This window comes from Triticum dicoccoides, chromosome 2B, assembly GCF_002162155.2.
Source record: "Triticum dicoccoides isolate Atlit2015 ecotype Zavitan chromosome 2B, WEW_v2.0, whole genome shotgun sequence".
In the NCBI taxonomy this organism is placed as follows: domain Eukaryota; kingdom Viridiplantae; phylum Streptophyta; class Magnoliopsida; order Poales; family Poaceae; genus Triticum; species Triticum dicoccoides.
The window spans coordinates 764,526,380-764,544,715 of record NC_041383.1 but is presented as its reverse complement, the minus strand read 5'-3'; the positions used below and the strand labels follow the sequence as shown (position 1 = coordinate 764,544,715).

The 18,336-nt window shown below is 40.0% G+C and overlaps 1 protein-coding gene across 1 annotated transcript in view; it reads left to right on the top strand.

Moving 5' to 3' along the window:
* Positions 1–1,974, top strand: part of LOC119366135 (probable pectinesterase/pectinesterase inhibitor 58) — a 3,929-nt gene extending 1,955 nt beyond the window's left edge. The window contains exons 2-3 of the mRNA XM_037631820.1: positions 1–900; positions 994–1,974. Coding sequence (XP_037487717.1) covers positions 1–900; positions 994–1,688 — 1,595 coding nt within the window. The 3' untranslated portion in view covers positions 1,689–1,974. The remainder of the gene's footprint in view (positions 901–993) is intronic.
* Positions 1,975–18,336: the final 16,362 nt, after the last annotated feature.

Genomic DNA, 18,336 nt, shown 5'->3' with positions numbered 1-18,336 from the left:
ACGTGGATAACGAGGTTAAGCAATACGGCGAAGGCACCAGGCGAAAGCTCCTCAACGACGCCTCGTCGGATAACGAGGTCAAACAATACGGTGAAGGCAGCAAGCGAAGGCTCCTCAGCGACGCCTCGCCGGATAACGAGGTTAAACAATACGGCGAAGGCAATAAGCGAAGGCTCCTCAGCGACGCCTCGTCGGGTAACGAGGTTAAGCAATACGGCGAAGGCAACAAGCGAAAGCTCCTCAGCGACGCTTCGTCGGATAACGAGGTTAAACAGTATGGCGAAGGTAACAGGCGAAGGCTCCTGTCCACCCAGATGCAGAGCATCGCCGACATGTCGGCGCATATGAACCGCCGCCTCCTCACGACGGAGCTCCCCGAGCACCTCACCGGCAAGCGTCAGCTCCTGTCCAACAAGCTCATCATGATCAACGAAGTCGCCAAGGAGGCCAACTGCGAGCTCGAGGCGATCGGCGACGGCAGGTTCCCCGAGGAGGAGGAGGATCCGAGGGTGCTGGCGACGGAGGTTGTCGGCACGATCGACGACCTGCCCAACCAGCAGCGCCGCAAGCTGCTGTCCGCCGGTGCGTTCCCGGAGTGGGTGTCGTCCCACACCCGAAGGCTCCTCCAGGCTCCCGGCGGGCTGCAGAAGCCCAACGCGGTGGTGGCCGCGGACGGGAGCGGCAACTTCAAGACCATCACGGAGGCCCTCAACTCCGTGCCCCCGAAGTCCACCGCTCGCTTCGTCATCTACGTCAAGGCCGGGGAGTACAAGGAGTACGTCACCGTCAGCAAGGACCAGGCCAACGTCTTCATGTACGGCGACGGGCCTACCAAAACCCGGGTCATCGGCGACAAGAGCAACAAGGGAGGCTTCGCCACCATTGCCACCCGCACCTTCTGTAAGCCCAAACCGTGACCGGACCACTAGCTACGTAGCTAATTCCAGCTGATCTTCGTCATCTTTGCCATATTGATCCATGGATTGTCTGCAGCGGCGGAGGGGAACGGGTTCATCTGCAAGTCGATGGGGTTCGTGAACACGGCGGGGCCAGACGGGCACCAGGCGGTGGCGCTGCACGTGCAGGGGGACATGTCGGTGTTCTTCAACTGCAGGTTCGAGGGGTACCAGGACACGCTGTACGTGCACGCCAACCGGCAGTTCTTCCGCAACTGCGAGGTGCTGGGCACCATCGACTTCATCTTCGGCAACTCGGCGGCGGTGTTCCAGAACTGCCTCATGACGGTGCGGAAGCCCATGGACAACCAGGGCAACATGGTGACCGCGCACGGGCGCACGGACCCCAACATGCCCACCGGCATCGTGCTCCAGGGGTGCAAGATCGTGCCGGAGGACGCGCTGTTCCCCGTCAGGCAGACGGTGCCCAGCTACCTCGGACGGCCGTGGAAGGAATACTCGAGGACGGTGATCATGGAGAGCACCATCGGCGACCTCATCAAGCCCGAGGGGTGGTCGGAGTGGATGGGTGACCTCGGGCTCAAGACGCTCTACTACGCCGAGTACGCCAACACCGGGCCCGGCGCCGGGACAAGCAAGAGGGTGACCTGGCCGGGGTACCGTGTCATCGGACAGGCCGAGGCCACGCAGTTCACCCCCGGCGTGTTCATCGACGGCATGAGCTGGCTCAAGAACACCGGCACGCCTAACGTCATGGGCTTCATCAAATGATCGTGCCAGTTTGCCGGCCATTTGACTCCGGCCGCGTGCATGCATGTGCATGCGCTTGTCCGGTGGATGCTTGACGAGACACGTGGAGTTTTAGGAACAAATTAAGGAAGGAGACATAAAGCAAGATCTGTTTGTGTATTATTTGTACAGAAGTGCAAAAACAGTTCAAGCAAAAGAATTTCTCTGTGTAATGTAATTGATTAGAACATTTCCGAAAAAGGGTTTTCCCCTGCTTTGTATTCCAAAGCAACGGACCGATTAGAACATTTCAACATGGCTTGATGTATCTTTTCATTGTCCAGACTTATACTGTCTAACGAAATTGAAGGGAAATAGCATTGGATATAAACATGAGCTTATTTCATAGGAGTGACATGTTCTTCTTGCTTTTCACTAGATATAAAACACATGCGGCATTTTGCCTGATATAGATCAAATCACGGAGTATATACTATCAAGCAAAAAGATTTTGCCATTTATACGTATTCTTTGGCACATTTTGTACAAGTTTGTTGTAGCAAAAACTTGGAACTATAGATGATCTAAACATCCAAATCAGGCTAGGGCACACCCGTGCAAGCGAGAGCATAAATGGGTGCTAGAAATGAGATGAGCCCAATATTCCAAAAAGAAGGGAGTACTACTAAAAACATGAGTAATTTCATGAATCCATGCCTAATTAAGGTCGGGCTATTAAGTCATGAAATCATTGTGTCATTGCACATCGATTGGGTGGAGCTATACTTCAAAATGATTAAATTATTGTAAATACATAAGTAATTTCATGAAATCCATGCCTAGTTATGGTCAGGCTATTAAGTCATGAAATCAATGACACATTTACGATAATTTAATCATTTTGAATGTATAGCTCCACTCAATCGATGCTCAATGACACAATGATCTCATGACTTAATGGCATGGCCCTAACTAGGCATGGATTTCATGAAATTACTCATGTATTTATGATAATTTGATAATTTTGAATGTATAGCTCCACTCAATCGATGCTCAATGACACAATGATTTCATGAGTGGAGCTATACATTCAAAATGATTAAATTATCGTAAATCCATGAGTAATTTCATGAATCCATGTCTAATTAAGGCCATGCCATTAAGTCATGAGATCATTGTGTCATTGAGCATCGATTGAGTGGAGTTATACATTCAAAATGATTAAATTATCGTAAATACATGAGGAAATTCATGAAATCCATGCCTAGTTAAGGTCAGGCTATTAAGTCATGAAATCATTGTGTCATTAAGCATCGATTGAGTGGAGCTATACATTCAAAATGATTAAATTATCGTAAATACACGAGTAATTTCATGAAATCCATGTCTATTTATGGTCCGCCTATTTTGTCATGGAATCAGTATCTCATCGAGCATCAAATGACTGCAGCTAAACATTAAAAAGGGCTAAATGATAGTAAATATATGAGACATCTGAGGTTAATGTTTGATTTTTAATTATATTGTGATCCTAAAGTCCATTAATGATTAGAGGGAAAAGGGCAATCCAGTAAAAGGTATTGCTCTTGTTGGTTGTTTGAAAAAGTAACCACGACTTTAGCAAAGTATCAAGCTCTATCGTAGAGCCGCATTAGAACATGATTTTTGAAAGGAAAAAAGGGCAAATATTTTTAAGTTTGAATGATAAGCAAGGAGAGTCATAAAGCAAGACAAAACTAGAAAGGGATTGCAAACAAAAGCCAACTCTCGACCAAAAGGAACACCCTATTATCTCGGACAAAGGCCCAAGCAAATGTGTTCTCCTAAAATTTTGCAAATAGGACGAGCAGTAGTGCAATGCTTGGTTATTATCGTACCGCATGGTTTCCAAATCACGTGTGCTGCAATGGTTAATTAGAATAAAGGAAACTTATTTTAGGAAAAGGAGAGCATTTATATAATGGCAATTGCCTGGTCAAGTTCATTGAAAAGGAGGTTGTGAAGGTGGTCAAGTACTCCATCTTCAGAAGTCATGTCTCGAGATCTGGTAAATGCAGTCCTCTCATGTACCAGATCAATGCTCTCTCTTCTAAGAGAAAATATAATAGCTGGCTATAAGCCCGCTTACATTGCAATTTTGCTTGCACGGAAGACAATGAGAGTGAGAGAGAGAGCGAGTATTTTCTCATGCAAGAGCCGACCTCTACACATGCTTGTAGGCAAAAAGAGTAAATGATAGAAAACAGAAAGAGATAAAATGGAGAAAAGGACTAATCATGTGTTGCATTTGAAGTTAACCTGAACTATCGTTAGGAGTTTCACCCACGCCAATCATGGCCATAGACCAAGTTAGGCTAAAAGGCTAGGCTTGGGGGAGTACATATTCTCACCAATATTTCATTCATGTATCACATATTCATTACACTTGCCGGTGTTCATTGTTTTCTTTGTATATCCATGTTCGATTTTTTGTTTCTTTTGTATGTTAAAAAAACTTTGAAAATTCAAAAATATTTCTCACTTATTTTCAGTTTTTCTTTCTCTTTCTTTTTTCTTTAGCTAGTTTGTAGTACTAAAAGAAAACCCAAAAATATTCCTCATTTTTTATTTCGTTGTTTCTTGGGAGTTCTTCGGTGCAAATAATTTTTCTTGATTTTTGTTTTTCTTCGCTTTCTTTAGAAAAAAATAAAAACTCCAAAAATATTTCAGTATATTTCTCTGAATTTCTTTTCTTTTCTTGAGTTGTCGTGAGGGAAAGACTTCATAAAAATTCGTAGGTGGCTCTTATATGCTTTATTATTGATCTAATGAAAAACCAAATATTTCCTTGTCTTCTCCTTTGTAAAAAGTGTTTGCAGATTTTAGCTTAGTCCATGGCACACTTGCATTATTATAATTTTTTACTTCATTCGGTCGTGCAAGTGAAAATCGATAATGACAATGATTTGATGAAGTGATCGTGGTGAAGAAAAACTGGTATAAACTCTATTTGTTTTTGTTTTTGTAAATATATTTAACTCGGTAGTTCCGATTCAGTCTATTATGAGAAAACATGTGTGTGATGATAATTAGAGATAATAATTGCTTATCCATGCTTAATTAGCTAGGAGTGAATACTATGTTATGTTATGTGTCAACATGCATTAAAATGACCATGATGTAGTATTTTAAGATGGTATCCACCTTTGAGTAATTCAAGTGGCTGACTTGGTACATGTTCATGCATGTAATTGGTTCAAACCCAATATTGCCTCCATAATATTTATGTTTAGAGTGTTTACATCCTCCACATGCTCATGTTCAATGTTAATCATTCAAAATGCATGATTTTGACCATTGTCGCTCTCTAGTTAGTCGTTTCCTAGTCTATTTTCTAGCGTTCACTTGTACTAAGCGAAAATAATGCTTGTACATCCAAACTCCCGAAGCAAAGTTATGCCATAAGAGTCCACCGTATCTACCTATGTACGGTATTACCCTGACGTTCCAAGTAAATTTGCGCATGCCATCTTTAAATCTTCAAATAAACATCTGTTTTTGTGTGCTTGTACCGCTCATGGAGCGACGAGGCAGTCAATATCTTCCATGCTAAGTGTGTTTACTCGCGACGAGAGTTTATTTGCTCGTCAACTTTGAGGGAGGCTGGTAACATGGATGCCTAGTCCTGCATAAATTTATAAAAATTAAAATAAAACTTCCCTGAACAGTTGATTGTTGGAGGACACCCGTGGATTCAGTTAGGCATGGCTTGTGTTTGTATGGTGGTGGGGGAGTAAAACCTTTTTTGTTTGGGGAACCGTCATTAACATGTTTAGCATGGAAGATATTGGAAACCATTATTGTAACATTGACATGTAAAGTACACATCCAAATACAATTATCTCTGTTTTAGAATGAGCCCTGACACACTGCAAATCTCTGCTTCTCTCTACGAAGGGCCTATCTATTTACATTTATTGTTGAGCCACAACCTTCTCATTCAAGCACCAATCCCGAGAGGCCTATTGTCATTCTTAGTTTAACATGCATTTTGTCTAATTAATGTTAGGGATAAGCATGAATGGATGTCTTCTACCCTGAATTACAATGTTTAGTCGATGCTTGAGGTGCTATACATTTATGTTCTGCGGTCTCAGAAAGGGCTAACGAGATACCATTTTATCATATTGTATCATGGTTGTTTTGACAAATTGTTAGGCATTCAAGATATAGTATTATTGCTCGCTAGTTGATTATGTCATTGACATGCATAAATATGAGTTCTAAATGTTATCACATATGTGGATAGTTCATAATGTTTGCCGAAAACTTGATTGCTAGTTAAACTTATACATGGCAACAGAAACAAAAAAGATTGTAAAAAATTTCTTTGTCACTTTCAGTTTGTCAACTGAATTCCTGGGGAAAAGTAATGAGTTAAGATTGGGGGGTGTTGATACTGATGGAAATATGCCCTAGAGGCAATAATAAAATGGTTATTATTACATTTCCTTAATCATTTTAAAAGTTTATTAGTCATGCTAGAATTGTATTGACCGGAAACTTAAATACATGTGTGGATACATAAACAAATACCGTGTCCCTAGTGAGCCTCTACTAGACTAGCTAGCTCATTGACCAAAAGATGGTTAAGGTTTCCTAACCATAGACATGAGTTGTCATTTGATAATGGGATCACAACATTATGAGAATGATGTGATGGACAAGACCCATCCATTAGCTTAGCATATGATCGTTCATTTTATTGTTATTGCTTTCTTAACGTCAAATACACATTCCTTCCACTAGGAGACCAGGCAACTCCAGGATACCCGAGGAATACCTTGTGTGCTATCAAACGTCACACATAACTGGGTGATCGTAAAGATGCTCTACAGGTATCTCTGAAGGTGTCTACTGAGTTGGCATGGATCGAGATTAGGATTGTCACTTCGTGTATCGGAGAGATATCTCTGGGCCCTCTCGGTAATACAGATCACAAGAAGCTTGCAAGGAAAGTGACTAAGGAGTTAGTTAAGACATGATTTATTGCGGAACAAGTAAAGAGACTTGTCGGTAACGATATTGAACTAGGTATGAAGATACCCGCGATCGAATCTCGGGCAAGTAACATACCGACAAACAAAGGGAATTACGTATGTTGTCATAATGGTTCAACCGATAAAGATCTTCGTAGGATATGTAGGTACCAATATGGGCATCTAGGTTCCGCTATTGGTTATTGACCGGAGAGGTGTCTCGGTTATGTCTACATAGTTCTCGAACCCGCAGGGTCCGCACACTTAACGTTCATTGACGATATAGTATTATATAAGTTATGTGAGTTGATGACCGAATGTTGTTCGGAGTCCCGGATGAGATCACGGACATGACGAGGAGCTCTGGAATGGTCCGGAGGTAAACATTGATATATAGGACGATAGTATTTGCTCACCGGAAAGGTTTTGGAAGTATCGGGTATTTTATCGGAGTGTCGGAAGGGGTTCCAGGAGGCCACCAGCAAGACGTGGGTCTTATGGGCCAAAGGGGCACTAATAGGGATAACCCTAGTAGTAGCGCTTGTTTTATAGCTAGTAGTAGCGCTTGTACAAGCGCTACCACTAAGGCACTATGATGTCTACTACGCAACCTTCTTCTTGTAGATGTTGTTGGGCCTCCAAGTGCAGAGGTTTGTAGGACAGTAGCAAATTTCCCTCAAGTGGATGACCTAAGGTTTATCAATCCGTGGGAGGTGTAGGATGAAGAAGGTCTCGCTCAAACAACCCTGCAACCAAATAGCAAAGAGTCTCTTGTGTCCCCAACACACCCAATACAATGGCAAATAGTATAGGTGCACTAGTTCGGCGAAGAGATGGTGATACAAGTGCAATTTGGATGGTAGATATAGGTTTTTGTAATATGAAAATATAAAAAAAGCAAGGTAACTAATGATAAAAGTGAGTGCAAACGGTATTGCAATTCTAGGAAACAAGGCCTAGAGTTCATACTTTCACTAAAGTTCTCTCAATAATAATAACATAATCGGATCATATAACTATCCCTCAACATGCAACAAAGAGTCACTCCAAAGTCACTAATAGCGGAGAACAATCGAAGAGATTATTGTAGGGTACGAAACCACCTCACAGTTATCCTTTCTGGTCGATCTATTCAAGAGTCCGTAGTAAAATAACACGAAGCTATTCTTTTCGTTCGATCTATCATAGAGTTCGTACTAGAATAACACCTTAAGACACAAATCAACCAAAACCCTAATTTCATCTAGATACTCCAATGTCACCTCAAGTATCCATGGGCATGATTATACGATAAGCATCACACAACCTCAAATTCATCTATTCAACCAACACAATGTACTTCAAAGAGTGTCCCAAAGTTTCTACCGGAGAGTCAAGACGAAAACGTGTTCCAACCCCTATGCATAAGTTCGTTGAACCCGCAAGTTGATCACCCAAACATACATCAAGTAGATCACGTGAATATCCCATTGTCACCACAGATAAGCACGGCAAGACATACATCAAGTGTTCTCAAATCCTTAAAGACTCAATCGACAAGACAACTTCAAGGGGAAAACTCAATTCATTACAAGAGAGTAGCGGGGGAGAAACATCATAAGATCCAACTATAATAGCAAAGCTCGCGATACATCAAGATCGTATCACCTCAAGAACACGAGAGAGAGAGAGAGAGAGAGAGAGAGAGCAAACACATAGCTATTGGTACATACCCTCAGCCCCTAGGGTGAACTACTCCCTCCTCGTCATGGAGAGCGTCGGGATGATGAAGATGGCCACCGGTGAGGGATCCCCCATCCGACAGGGTGCCGAAACAAGGTCCCGATTGGTTTTTGGTGGCTACAGAGGCTTGCGGCGGCGGAACTCCCTATCTAGGTTATTTTCTGGGGGTTTCAGTATTCTTAGGAATTTTTTGCGTAGGTCTCATGTCAGGGGGGTCTCCGGGCTATCCACGAGGCAGGGGGGCGCGTCCAGGGGGGTGGGCTCACCCCCCACCCTCGTGGGCAGCCCGGGACTCTCCTGGCCCAACTCTTTCACTCCAGGGGCTTCTTTTGGTCCACAAAAAATCATCAAAAAATGGCACGTCATTTGAACTCCGTTTGATATTCCTTTTCTATAAAAACTCAAAAACAAGGAGAAAACAGAAACTGGCACTAGGCTCTAGGTTAATAGGTTAGTCCCAAAAATCATATAAAATAGCATATAAATGCATATAAAACATCCTAGATGAATAATATAATAGCATGGAACAATCAAAAATTATAGATACATTGGAGACGTATCAAGCATCTGCAAGCTTAATTCCTGCTCGTCCTCGAGTAGGTAAATGATAAAAATAGAATTTTTGATGTGGAATGCTACCTAGCATAATTCTCAATGTAATTTTCTTTATTGTGGCCTGAATGTTCAGATCCAAATGATTCAAGATAAAAGTCTAATATTGACATAAAAATAGTAATACTTCAAGCATACTAACAAAGTAATCATGCCTTATCAAAATAACATAAACAAAGAAAGCTTATCCCTATAAAATCATATAGTTTGACCATGCTTCATTTTCGTCACACAAAGTACTCCCATCATGCACAACCCCGATTTCAGCCAAGCAATTGGTTCAAACTTTTTAACGCGCTTCAGCTTTTTCAACCCTCACGCAATACATGAGCGTAAGCCATGGATATGGCACTATGGTGGAGTAGAGTATGATGATAGGGATTATGTGAGAGAACAAAAAGGGAGAAAGTCTCACATTGACGCGGCTAATCAACGGGCTATGGAGATGTCCATCAATTGATGTCAATGCGAGGAGTACGGATTTCCATGCAATAGATGCACTAGAGCTATAAATGTATGAAAGCTGAACAAAAGAAACTAAGTGGGTGTGCATCCAACTTGCTTGCTCATGAAGACCTAGGGCATTTTGAGGAAGCCCATCATTGGAATATACAAGCCAAGTTCTATAATGAAAAATTCCCACTAGTATATGAAAGTGACAACATGGGAGACTCTCTATAATGAAGATCATGGTGCTACTTTGAAGCACAAGTGTGGAAAAATGATAGTAACGTTGTCCCTTCTCTCTTTTTCTCTCATTTTTTTTCTCTTTTTTTATTTTGGTGGGCTTCTTTGGCCTCTTTTATTTTTCATAAAGTCCGGAGTCTCATCCCGACTTGTGGGGGAATCATAGTCTCCATCATCCTTTCCTCACTTGGGACAATGCTCTAATATGGAAATCATCACACTTCTATTTATTTACAACTCAAGAATTACACCTCAATACTTAGAACAAAATATGACTCTATGTGAATGCCTCTGGCGGTGTACCGGGATATGCAATGAATCAAGAGCGACATGTATGAAAGAATTATAAAGGTGGCTTTGCCACAAATACAATGTCAACTACATGATCATGCAAAAGCAATATGACAATGATGGAGCGTGTCATAATAAACGAAACAGTGGAAAGTTGCATGGCAATATATCTCAGAATGGCTATGGAAATGCCATAATAGGTAGGTATGGTGGCTATTTTGAGGAAGATATAAGGAGGTTTATGTGTGATAGAGCGTATCGTATCACGGGGTTTGGATGCACCGCCGAAGTTTGCACCAACTCTCAAGGTGAGAAAGGGCAATGCACGGTACCGTAGAGGCTAGCAAATTGCGGAAGGGTAAGAGTGCATATAATCCATGGACTCACATTAGTCATAAAGAACTCATATACTTATTGCAAAAGTTTATTAGGCCTCGAAGCAAAGTACTACTACGCATGCTCCTAGGGGAAGGGTTGGTAGGAGTTAACCATCGCACGATCCCAGCCTCCACTCATAAGGAAGGCAATCAAAGAACACCCCATGCTTCAAATTTGTCACACAACGTTCACCATACGTGCATGCTACTGGACTTGCCAACTTTAACACAAGTATTTCTCAATTTCATAATTACCAAACTAGCATGACTCTAACATTACCACCTTTATATGTCAAAACAATTATCAAGTAGCAATTTTATCATAGTATTCAATGCACTTTATATGATAGTTTTTATTATACCCAACTTGGATGCCCATCATATTAGGACCAATTTTATAACCAAAGCAAATTATCATGCTGTTCTAAAAGACTCTCAAAATAATATAAGTGAAGCATGAGAGATCAATAACTTCTATAAAATAAAACCACCACCGTGCTCTAAAAAATATAAGTGAATCACTAGAGCAAATGACAACCTACTCCGAAAGATATAAGTGAAGATCAATGAGTAGTCGAATAATTATGCAACTCTGTGAAGAGTCTCTAACATTTAAGAATTTCAGATCTTGGGATTTTATTCAAACAGCAATAAAAACAAAATAAAACAAAATGACATTTCAAGGATAGCACACATCATGTGAAGAAGCAAAAACTTAGGTTCAACCGATACTAACCGATAATTGTTGAAGAAGAAAGGTGGGATGCCTACCGGGGCATCCACAAGCTTGGATGCTTGAGACTTCTTGAAATATTATCTTGGGGTGCCTTGGGCATCCCCAAGCTTGAGATTTTGTGTCTCCTTAATTCCTTTTATATCTCGGTTTCCTAAATCTCGAAAGCTTCATCCACACCAAACTCAACAAGAACTCGTGAGATAAGTTAGTATAAACCAATGCAAAAACCTTATCATTTTCTACTGTAACAAATCACAAAAATTATTATTCAACATTGCATACTAAATGTCTCTGCATATTTAATACCCCTATCCTCAAATAGAATCATTAAACAAGCAAACATATGCAAACAATGCAAACATAACAGCACCAAAACAGTATAGTCTGTAAAGAATGCAAGATTCATCATACTTCCCTAACTCCAACAATTATGAGAAAAATACTACACTTTATAAGATTTATCAGATCTCAATATGCAAAAAGTTTCAATATTATATCATTCTCTGACTTTTCTAGGGAATTTTTGCAACAACGGTAAACTTGCTGTTTTGAAACAGCAACATGTATACTTGCAAAATAAGCATGGTAAAAGCTATCCTTGGAATTTTTATTGAAAATATAGATTAAAAACATTATTCTAAATAACAGCAAGCAAATACTAGCAAAATAAATTGATGCTCCAAGTAAAACACATATCATGTGGTGAATAAAAATATAGCTCCAAGTAAAGTTACCGATGAACGGAGATGAAAGAGGGGATGCCTTCTGGGGCATCCCCAAGCTTAGGCTCTTGGTTGTCCTTGAATATTACCTTGGGGTGCCTTGGACATCCCCAAGATTAGGCTCTTGGCGCTCCTTATTCCATAGTCCATCGAATCTTTACCCAAAACTTGAAAACTTCACAACACAAAACTTAACACAAAACTCGTAAGCTCCGTTAGTATAAGAGAATAAATCACCACTTAGGTATTGTTGTGAACTCATTATAAATTCATATTGGTGTAATATATACTGTATTCCAATTTCTCTATGGTTCATACCCTTCGATACTACTCATAAATTCATCAAAATAAGCAAAAAAACACATAGAAAACAGAATCTGTCAAAAACAGAACAGTATGTAGTAATCTGTATCAAACATATACTTCTGGAACTCCAAAAATTCTGAAATAAATTGACGGACCTGAGGAATTTTTGTATTAATCATCTGCAAAAAGAATCAACCTAAAATCACTCTCCAGTAAAAAAAATGGCAGCTAATCTCGTGAGCGCTAAAGTTTCTGTTTTTTACAGCAAGATCATAAAGACTTCACTCAAGTCTTCCCAAAGGTTCTACTTGGCACAAACACTAATTAAAACATAAAACAACATCTAACCAGAGGCTAGATGAATTATTTATTACTAAACAGGAGCAAAAGCAAAGGACAAAAATAGCATTGGGCTGCCTCCCAACAAGCGCTAACGTTTAACGCCCCTAGCTAGGCATGATGATTTCAATGATGCTCGCATAAAAGATAAGAATTGAAACACAAAGAGAGCATCATGAAGAATATAAATAGCACATTTAAATCAAACCCACTTCATATGCATAGGGATTTTGTGAGCAAACAACTTATGGGAACAATAATCAACTAGCATAGGAAGTCAAAACAAGCAAATCTTCAGGATTTTCAGCACATAGAGAGGAAACTTGATATTATTGCAATATGTAGAAGCATATGGTCCTCTCTTATAATAATTTTCAGTAGCATCATGAATGAGTTCAACCATATAACCAGCACCTAAAACATTCTTTTCATGATCTACAAGCATAGAATTTTTATTACTCTCCTCATAAGCAAATTTCCTCTCATGAATAATAGTGGGAGCAAACTCAACAAAATAATTATCATGTTAGGCATAATCCAGTTGAAAACTAAAATCATGATGACAAGTTTCATGGTTATCATTATTCTTTATAGCATAGGTATCATCACAATAATCATCATAAATAGGTGGCATGCTTCCATCATAATAAATTTGCTCATCAAAACTTGGGGGACAAAAAAAAATATCATATTCATCAAACATAGCATCCCCAAGCTTGTGGCTTTGCATATCATTAGCATCATTGGTATTCAAAGAATTCATACTAACAACATTACAATCATGCTCATCATTCACATATTTATTGCCAAACATTTTATGGACTTCTTCTTCTAGCACTTGAGCATAATTTTCCTTTCCATCATTCTCACGAAAGATATTAAAAAGATGAAGCGTATGAGACAAACTCAATTCCATTTTTTGTAGTTTTCTTTTGTAGACTAAACAAGTGATAAAACAAGAAACAAAAAGATTCTATTGCAAGATCTAAAGATATACATTCAAGCACTCACCTCCCCGTCAATGGCGCCAGAAAAGAGCTTGATGTCTGCTACGCAACCTTCTTCTTGTAGACGTTGTTGGGCCTCCAAGTGCAGAGGTTTGTAGGACAGTAGCAAATTTCCCTCAAGTGGATGACCTAAGGTTTATCAATCCGTGGGAGGTGTAGGATGAATATGGTCTCTCTCAAACAACCCTGCAACCAAATAACAAAGAGTCTCTTGTGTCCCCAACAATCCCAATACAATGGCAAATTGTATAGGTGCACTAGTTCGGTGAAGAGAACTAGTGCAATTTGGATGGTAGATATAGGTTTTTGTAATATGAAAATATAAAAACAGCAAGGTAACTAATGAAAAAAGTGAGCGTATACGGTATTGCAATGCTAGGAAACAAGGCCTAGGGTTCATACTTTCACTAGTGCAAGTTCTCTCAACAATAATAACATAATCGGATCATATAACTATCCCTCAACATGCAAGAAAGAGTCACTCCAAAGTCACTAATAGCGGAGAACAAATGAAGAGATTATTGTACGGTACAAAACCACCTCAAAGTTACCCTTTCTGGTCGATCTATTCAACACGAAGTTATTCTTTCTGTTCGATCTATCATAGAGTTCGTACTAGAATAACAACTTAAGACACAAATCAACCAAAACCCTAATGTCACCTAGATACCCCAATGTTACCTCAAGTATCCGTGGGCATGATTATACAATAAGCATCACACAATCTCAGATTCATCTATTCAACCAACACAAAGTACTTCAAAGAGTACCCCAAAGTTTCTACCGGAGAGTCAAGACGAAAACGTGTGCCAACCCCTATGCATAAGTTCATTGAACCCGCAAGTTGATCACCAAAACATACATCAAGTAGATCACGTGAATATTCCATTATCACCACAGATAAGCACGACAAGACATACATCAAGTGTTCTCAAATCCTTAAAGACTCAATCCGACAAGACAACTTCAATTGGAAAACTCAATCCATTACAAGAGAGTAGAGGGGGAGAAACATCATAAGATCCAACTATAATAGCAAAGCTCGCGATACATCAAGATCGTATCACCTCAAGAACACGAGAGAGAGAGAGAGATCAAACACATCGCTACTTGTACATACCCTCAGCCCCGAGGGTGAACTACTCCCTCCTCGTCATGGAGAGCACCGGGATGATAAAGATGGCCATCGGTGAGGGATCGCCTCTCCGGCAGGGTGCTGGAATAGGGTCCCGATTGTTTTTTGGTGGCTACAGAGGCTTGCGGCGGCGGAACTCCTGATCTAGGTTATTTTCTGGAGGTTTCACTATTTATAGGAATTTTTGTCGTAGGTCTCATGTCAAGGGGGTCTCCGGGCTGTCCACGAGGCAGGGGGCGCGCCCAGGGGGTGGGCTCGCCCCCACCCTCGTGGGCAGCCCGAGACTCTCCTGGCCCAACTCTTTCACTCCAGGGGCTTCTTTTGGTCCACAAAAAATCATCAAAAATTGGCACGTCATTTGGACTCCGTTTGATATTCCTTTTCTGTAAAACTCAAAAATAAGGAGAAAACAAAAACTCGCACTAGGCTCTAGGTTAATAGGTTAGTCCCAAAAATCATATAAAATAGCATATAAATGCATATAAAACATCCTAGATGAATAATATAATAGCATGGAACAATCAAAAATTATAGATACGTTGGAGACGTATCACGCTATAGCTAACTGGTAGCAGTAGCACAGGAAAACGAGCGCTAGTGCTATACCTAGTTAGTAGTAGCGCTTTGTAGGGGAAACGCTACTGATAATAGTAAGTAGTAGTAGCATTTCTTTTGAAAAGCGCTGCTGCTAAATTTTCCTATATTTTTGAAAATGCAGCTTATTGTCACTGTAGTTGTATAGGTTCTATATACAGTACTTTCATCATATGATTTTCTGACCATGATTAGTTATTATATAAATATATAACAGTGGGTGAAATGAACGTGGATTAGATTCAAATGGAGGCAACCTGTGGTGCACATCAAAAGTACCACTAATCCAAACTATATCAAGTTTGGATTAGTGGTACTTACGATGTGCACCACATGTTGCCTCCACTTGAATCTAATCCATGTTCATTTCACCCACTGATATATATTATAACTAATCATGCTCATATAACAACTTAGCATCATGCATCATCATAATAATAAATAACTCATCATTGGTATCATAATAACAAGTTGTGCTCATCATCATCATACAACTTCTACTCATTATCATAATGACAAGTCATACTCATCATCATCATAGTCATCTAACCAACCCTACTTAATTGTTCTTAGCACATGATCATGAGTATTAGATAGGACCTAACTACCCTCTCTAAGGTAAAATAACATAAAACAAGATAGGCCCTGACTCTCCATTATGGAGAATGGAGATTATCCTGTCTCTAATTCTTGCGCTTCGCACAATGTTGCTTCCAACTAGCTCCCTACTATTGTCCATACATTTTTTCCAGTCTTTGATTGTCATGTCTTCATCAGTTTTAGAAATCCGGTATGAACAGCAGTGAAGCCTAGGATGACCTGGCCGTAAGCTCATAACATCAAGGCGACCTTTCGGAAACATTAGATCAGGCACACGATCCTTCGGGATTTTCTGTTGAAAAACATAATAATAACATCGTAGTTAGAAATGTAGTTTAGTTTTAGAAGAATATATGCAAAAGATGCACGGATGTCGTAATAGTAAAACATCTTATCTACATGGATGTTACCGTAGGTCAGCACCTGCACTAGTGGCACGTATTGACCATAATGTGCAGGAGTTTAATAATTGATATTGTAATTCTCAACATCAATAATAAATGAGATAAGATGATCTTTCTCCTGATAAGTTAATTCTGAGCCATCCGTGTAGTAGGTTCTGTCTACCATCTTCCGTACATTTTTTGAAGAATGAAAATATGCTATCAATGTAAATAAGTTGTCAACTATTTTGAAATAAACAATATAAATTACTTAATAACTATGTTTGAGAAACTCACATAGCGGTAGAATTGGAAGCGTATCAACAAGGATCCAAATGTCCATATTCTCTTCGTCGATGTCAGGATCACCAAGATCCAAGGTGACAAGCATACCCTCATGAAAATCATACGTCTTGCAAAGTGCTTCCCAATTCAGGCAACCAAAATGGGATACGCTCTCAGAATTGTATAGATTTACAGCAAAATCATAACCATGATGGGTCCTTAGGTGAAGTATCTTTCTTTCCATACTCTCATGATCTTTAAAATCCATCCTCTCCAAGACATAGCGTCTTGCATGGCATGGGATAAACTAGTCGAATTGTAAAAGGCGAAAATTACACGTTGAAGAAGCAGAAGTCATGTTTAATTACGAAAAAACACTTGTCATAGTTGTGTACCGTTTCAACATCGAAGGTCTCATGGAGTTTAATACTAAAGCGCCGACCTTCTACCAGGTGAGGCCTGTCGCACAGACCCCAGTCATCACCGCACCAGTCGCACTCCGGGAGCCTACCATCATTGTCAAACATTTCCTAAGTTCATAATTCAAAGATTAAACTTATACAATTAAATATATGTACTACAAAAACTAAATTAGATCATTATTATTCATCATGGGTTGACTATCAGTCTGTCGAGTCTTTTCTTGAAAACTCTCAGCTCACGTGGTGTATATATTCGAACGTTGGTGATGGTCGCTCCTCCTTTCGTTCTCGAGTGCATTACACCAAAATGTCAAGCACACAGGAACGATGGAGAAGCGACCCCCACGAAAACAGTCGGGATTCTTCAGTCTCTCATATATGGTGGAGAGTCTCCCTCACTGATTCCTCTCTCACATTTGCAACCGTCGGTGATGGTCGTTACTCCTCCTTGCCCTAGTGCATAACAAAGGTCTAGCACAAGGAGAAGAAGTAGAAACGACCCCCATGACAACAGTCGGGATTCTTCTTCTCTCATATATGGTGCAGACTTTCTCCCTCAGTCATTTGTTCATTGTCATGTATGGAGCCTTGATAGACTTAAAGTCAACCTGAAATGTCGTTTAGTTATCTTTCTACAAAATCTCGATGACTCGATATTTCCTACATATTCTAGCACAAGTCATGCCAAAATTCACGGAAAAATCCGTCATGACCTTTGCTAAAAAGGACATATATCGAACGCCTGAAATTTGTCGGAATGGAAATTAATCAAAACTCCAGCAAAACATAGGCCACTGTGAGGTGTTCCCTGCAAACATAGGCCACTCATGTAGCTACTACTCTACTACAACTATCAAAACATCTACATCATCATCGAGATGGGGATAACGCTCTTTCTCACCTCGAGGTTGAAGGTGGTCGGTGACGGGGATGACGGCGGGGATGATGCGGGGGCTCCTTGATTTCTGGAAAAACAAAATATAAACAAAAACATTTATTATCCTCATCTTAGGACTTAATGAAACCCTATGTCTAAAACATCCTACTTCTAGCCCTACCATTTACTAAAAATACCTTGTTCTAACCGTAAAAATTGAAAAGACCTATATACATGTACTAAAAATACCCTAGTTCTAGCCCTAACATCTGTCCATCCATCCATCTATCTATATATCCTCATAGATCCTAGAAAAATGTCCTGGTTTTTTAACTACTATCTACTTCTTGAATCATAGAAAAATGCCCTAATGTCACATAACTTCAAAAAATTCCTATTCTACTCAAAAGACCTACATTTACTTTTTTTCCAATTCTATTCAGAAAACCTACATTTACTAAAAAAATCTCATATAGCATAATACATTCCTGTACCTAAAAATTTCTATTACTAAATTCTTTTACTAAAAAATTTTATACCTAAATTTTTATACAAAGAGAGGAGGGTAGTGGGAGGA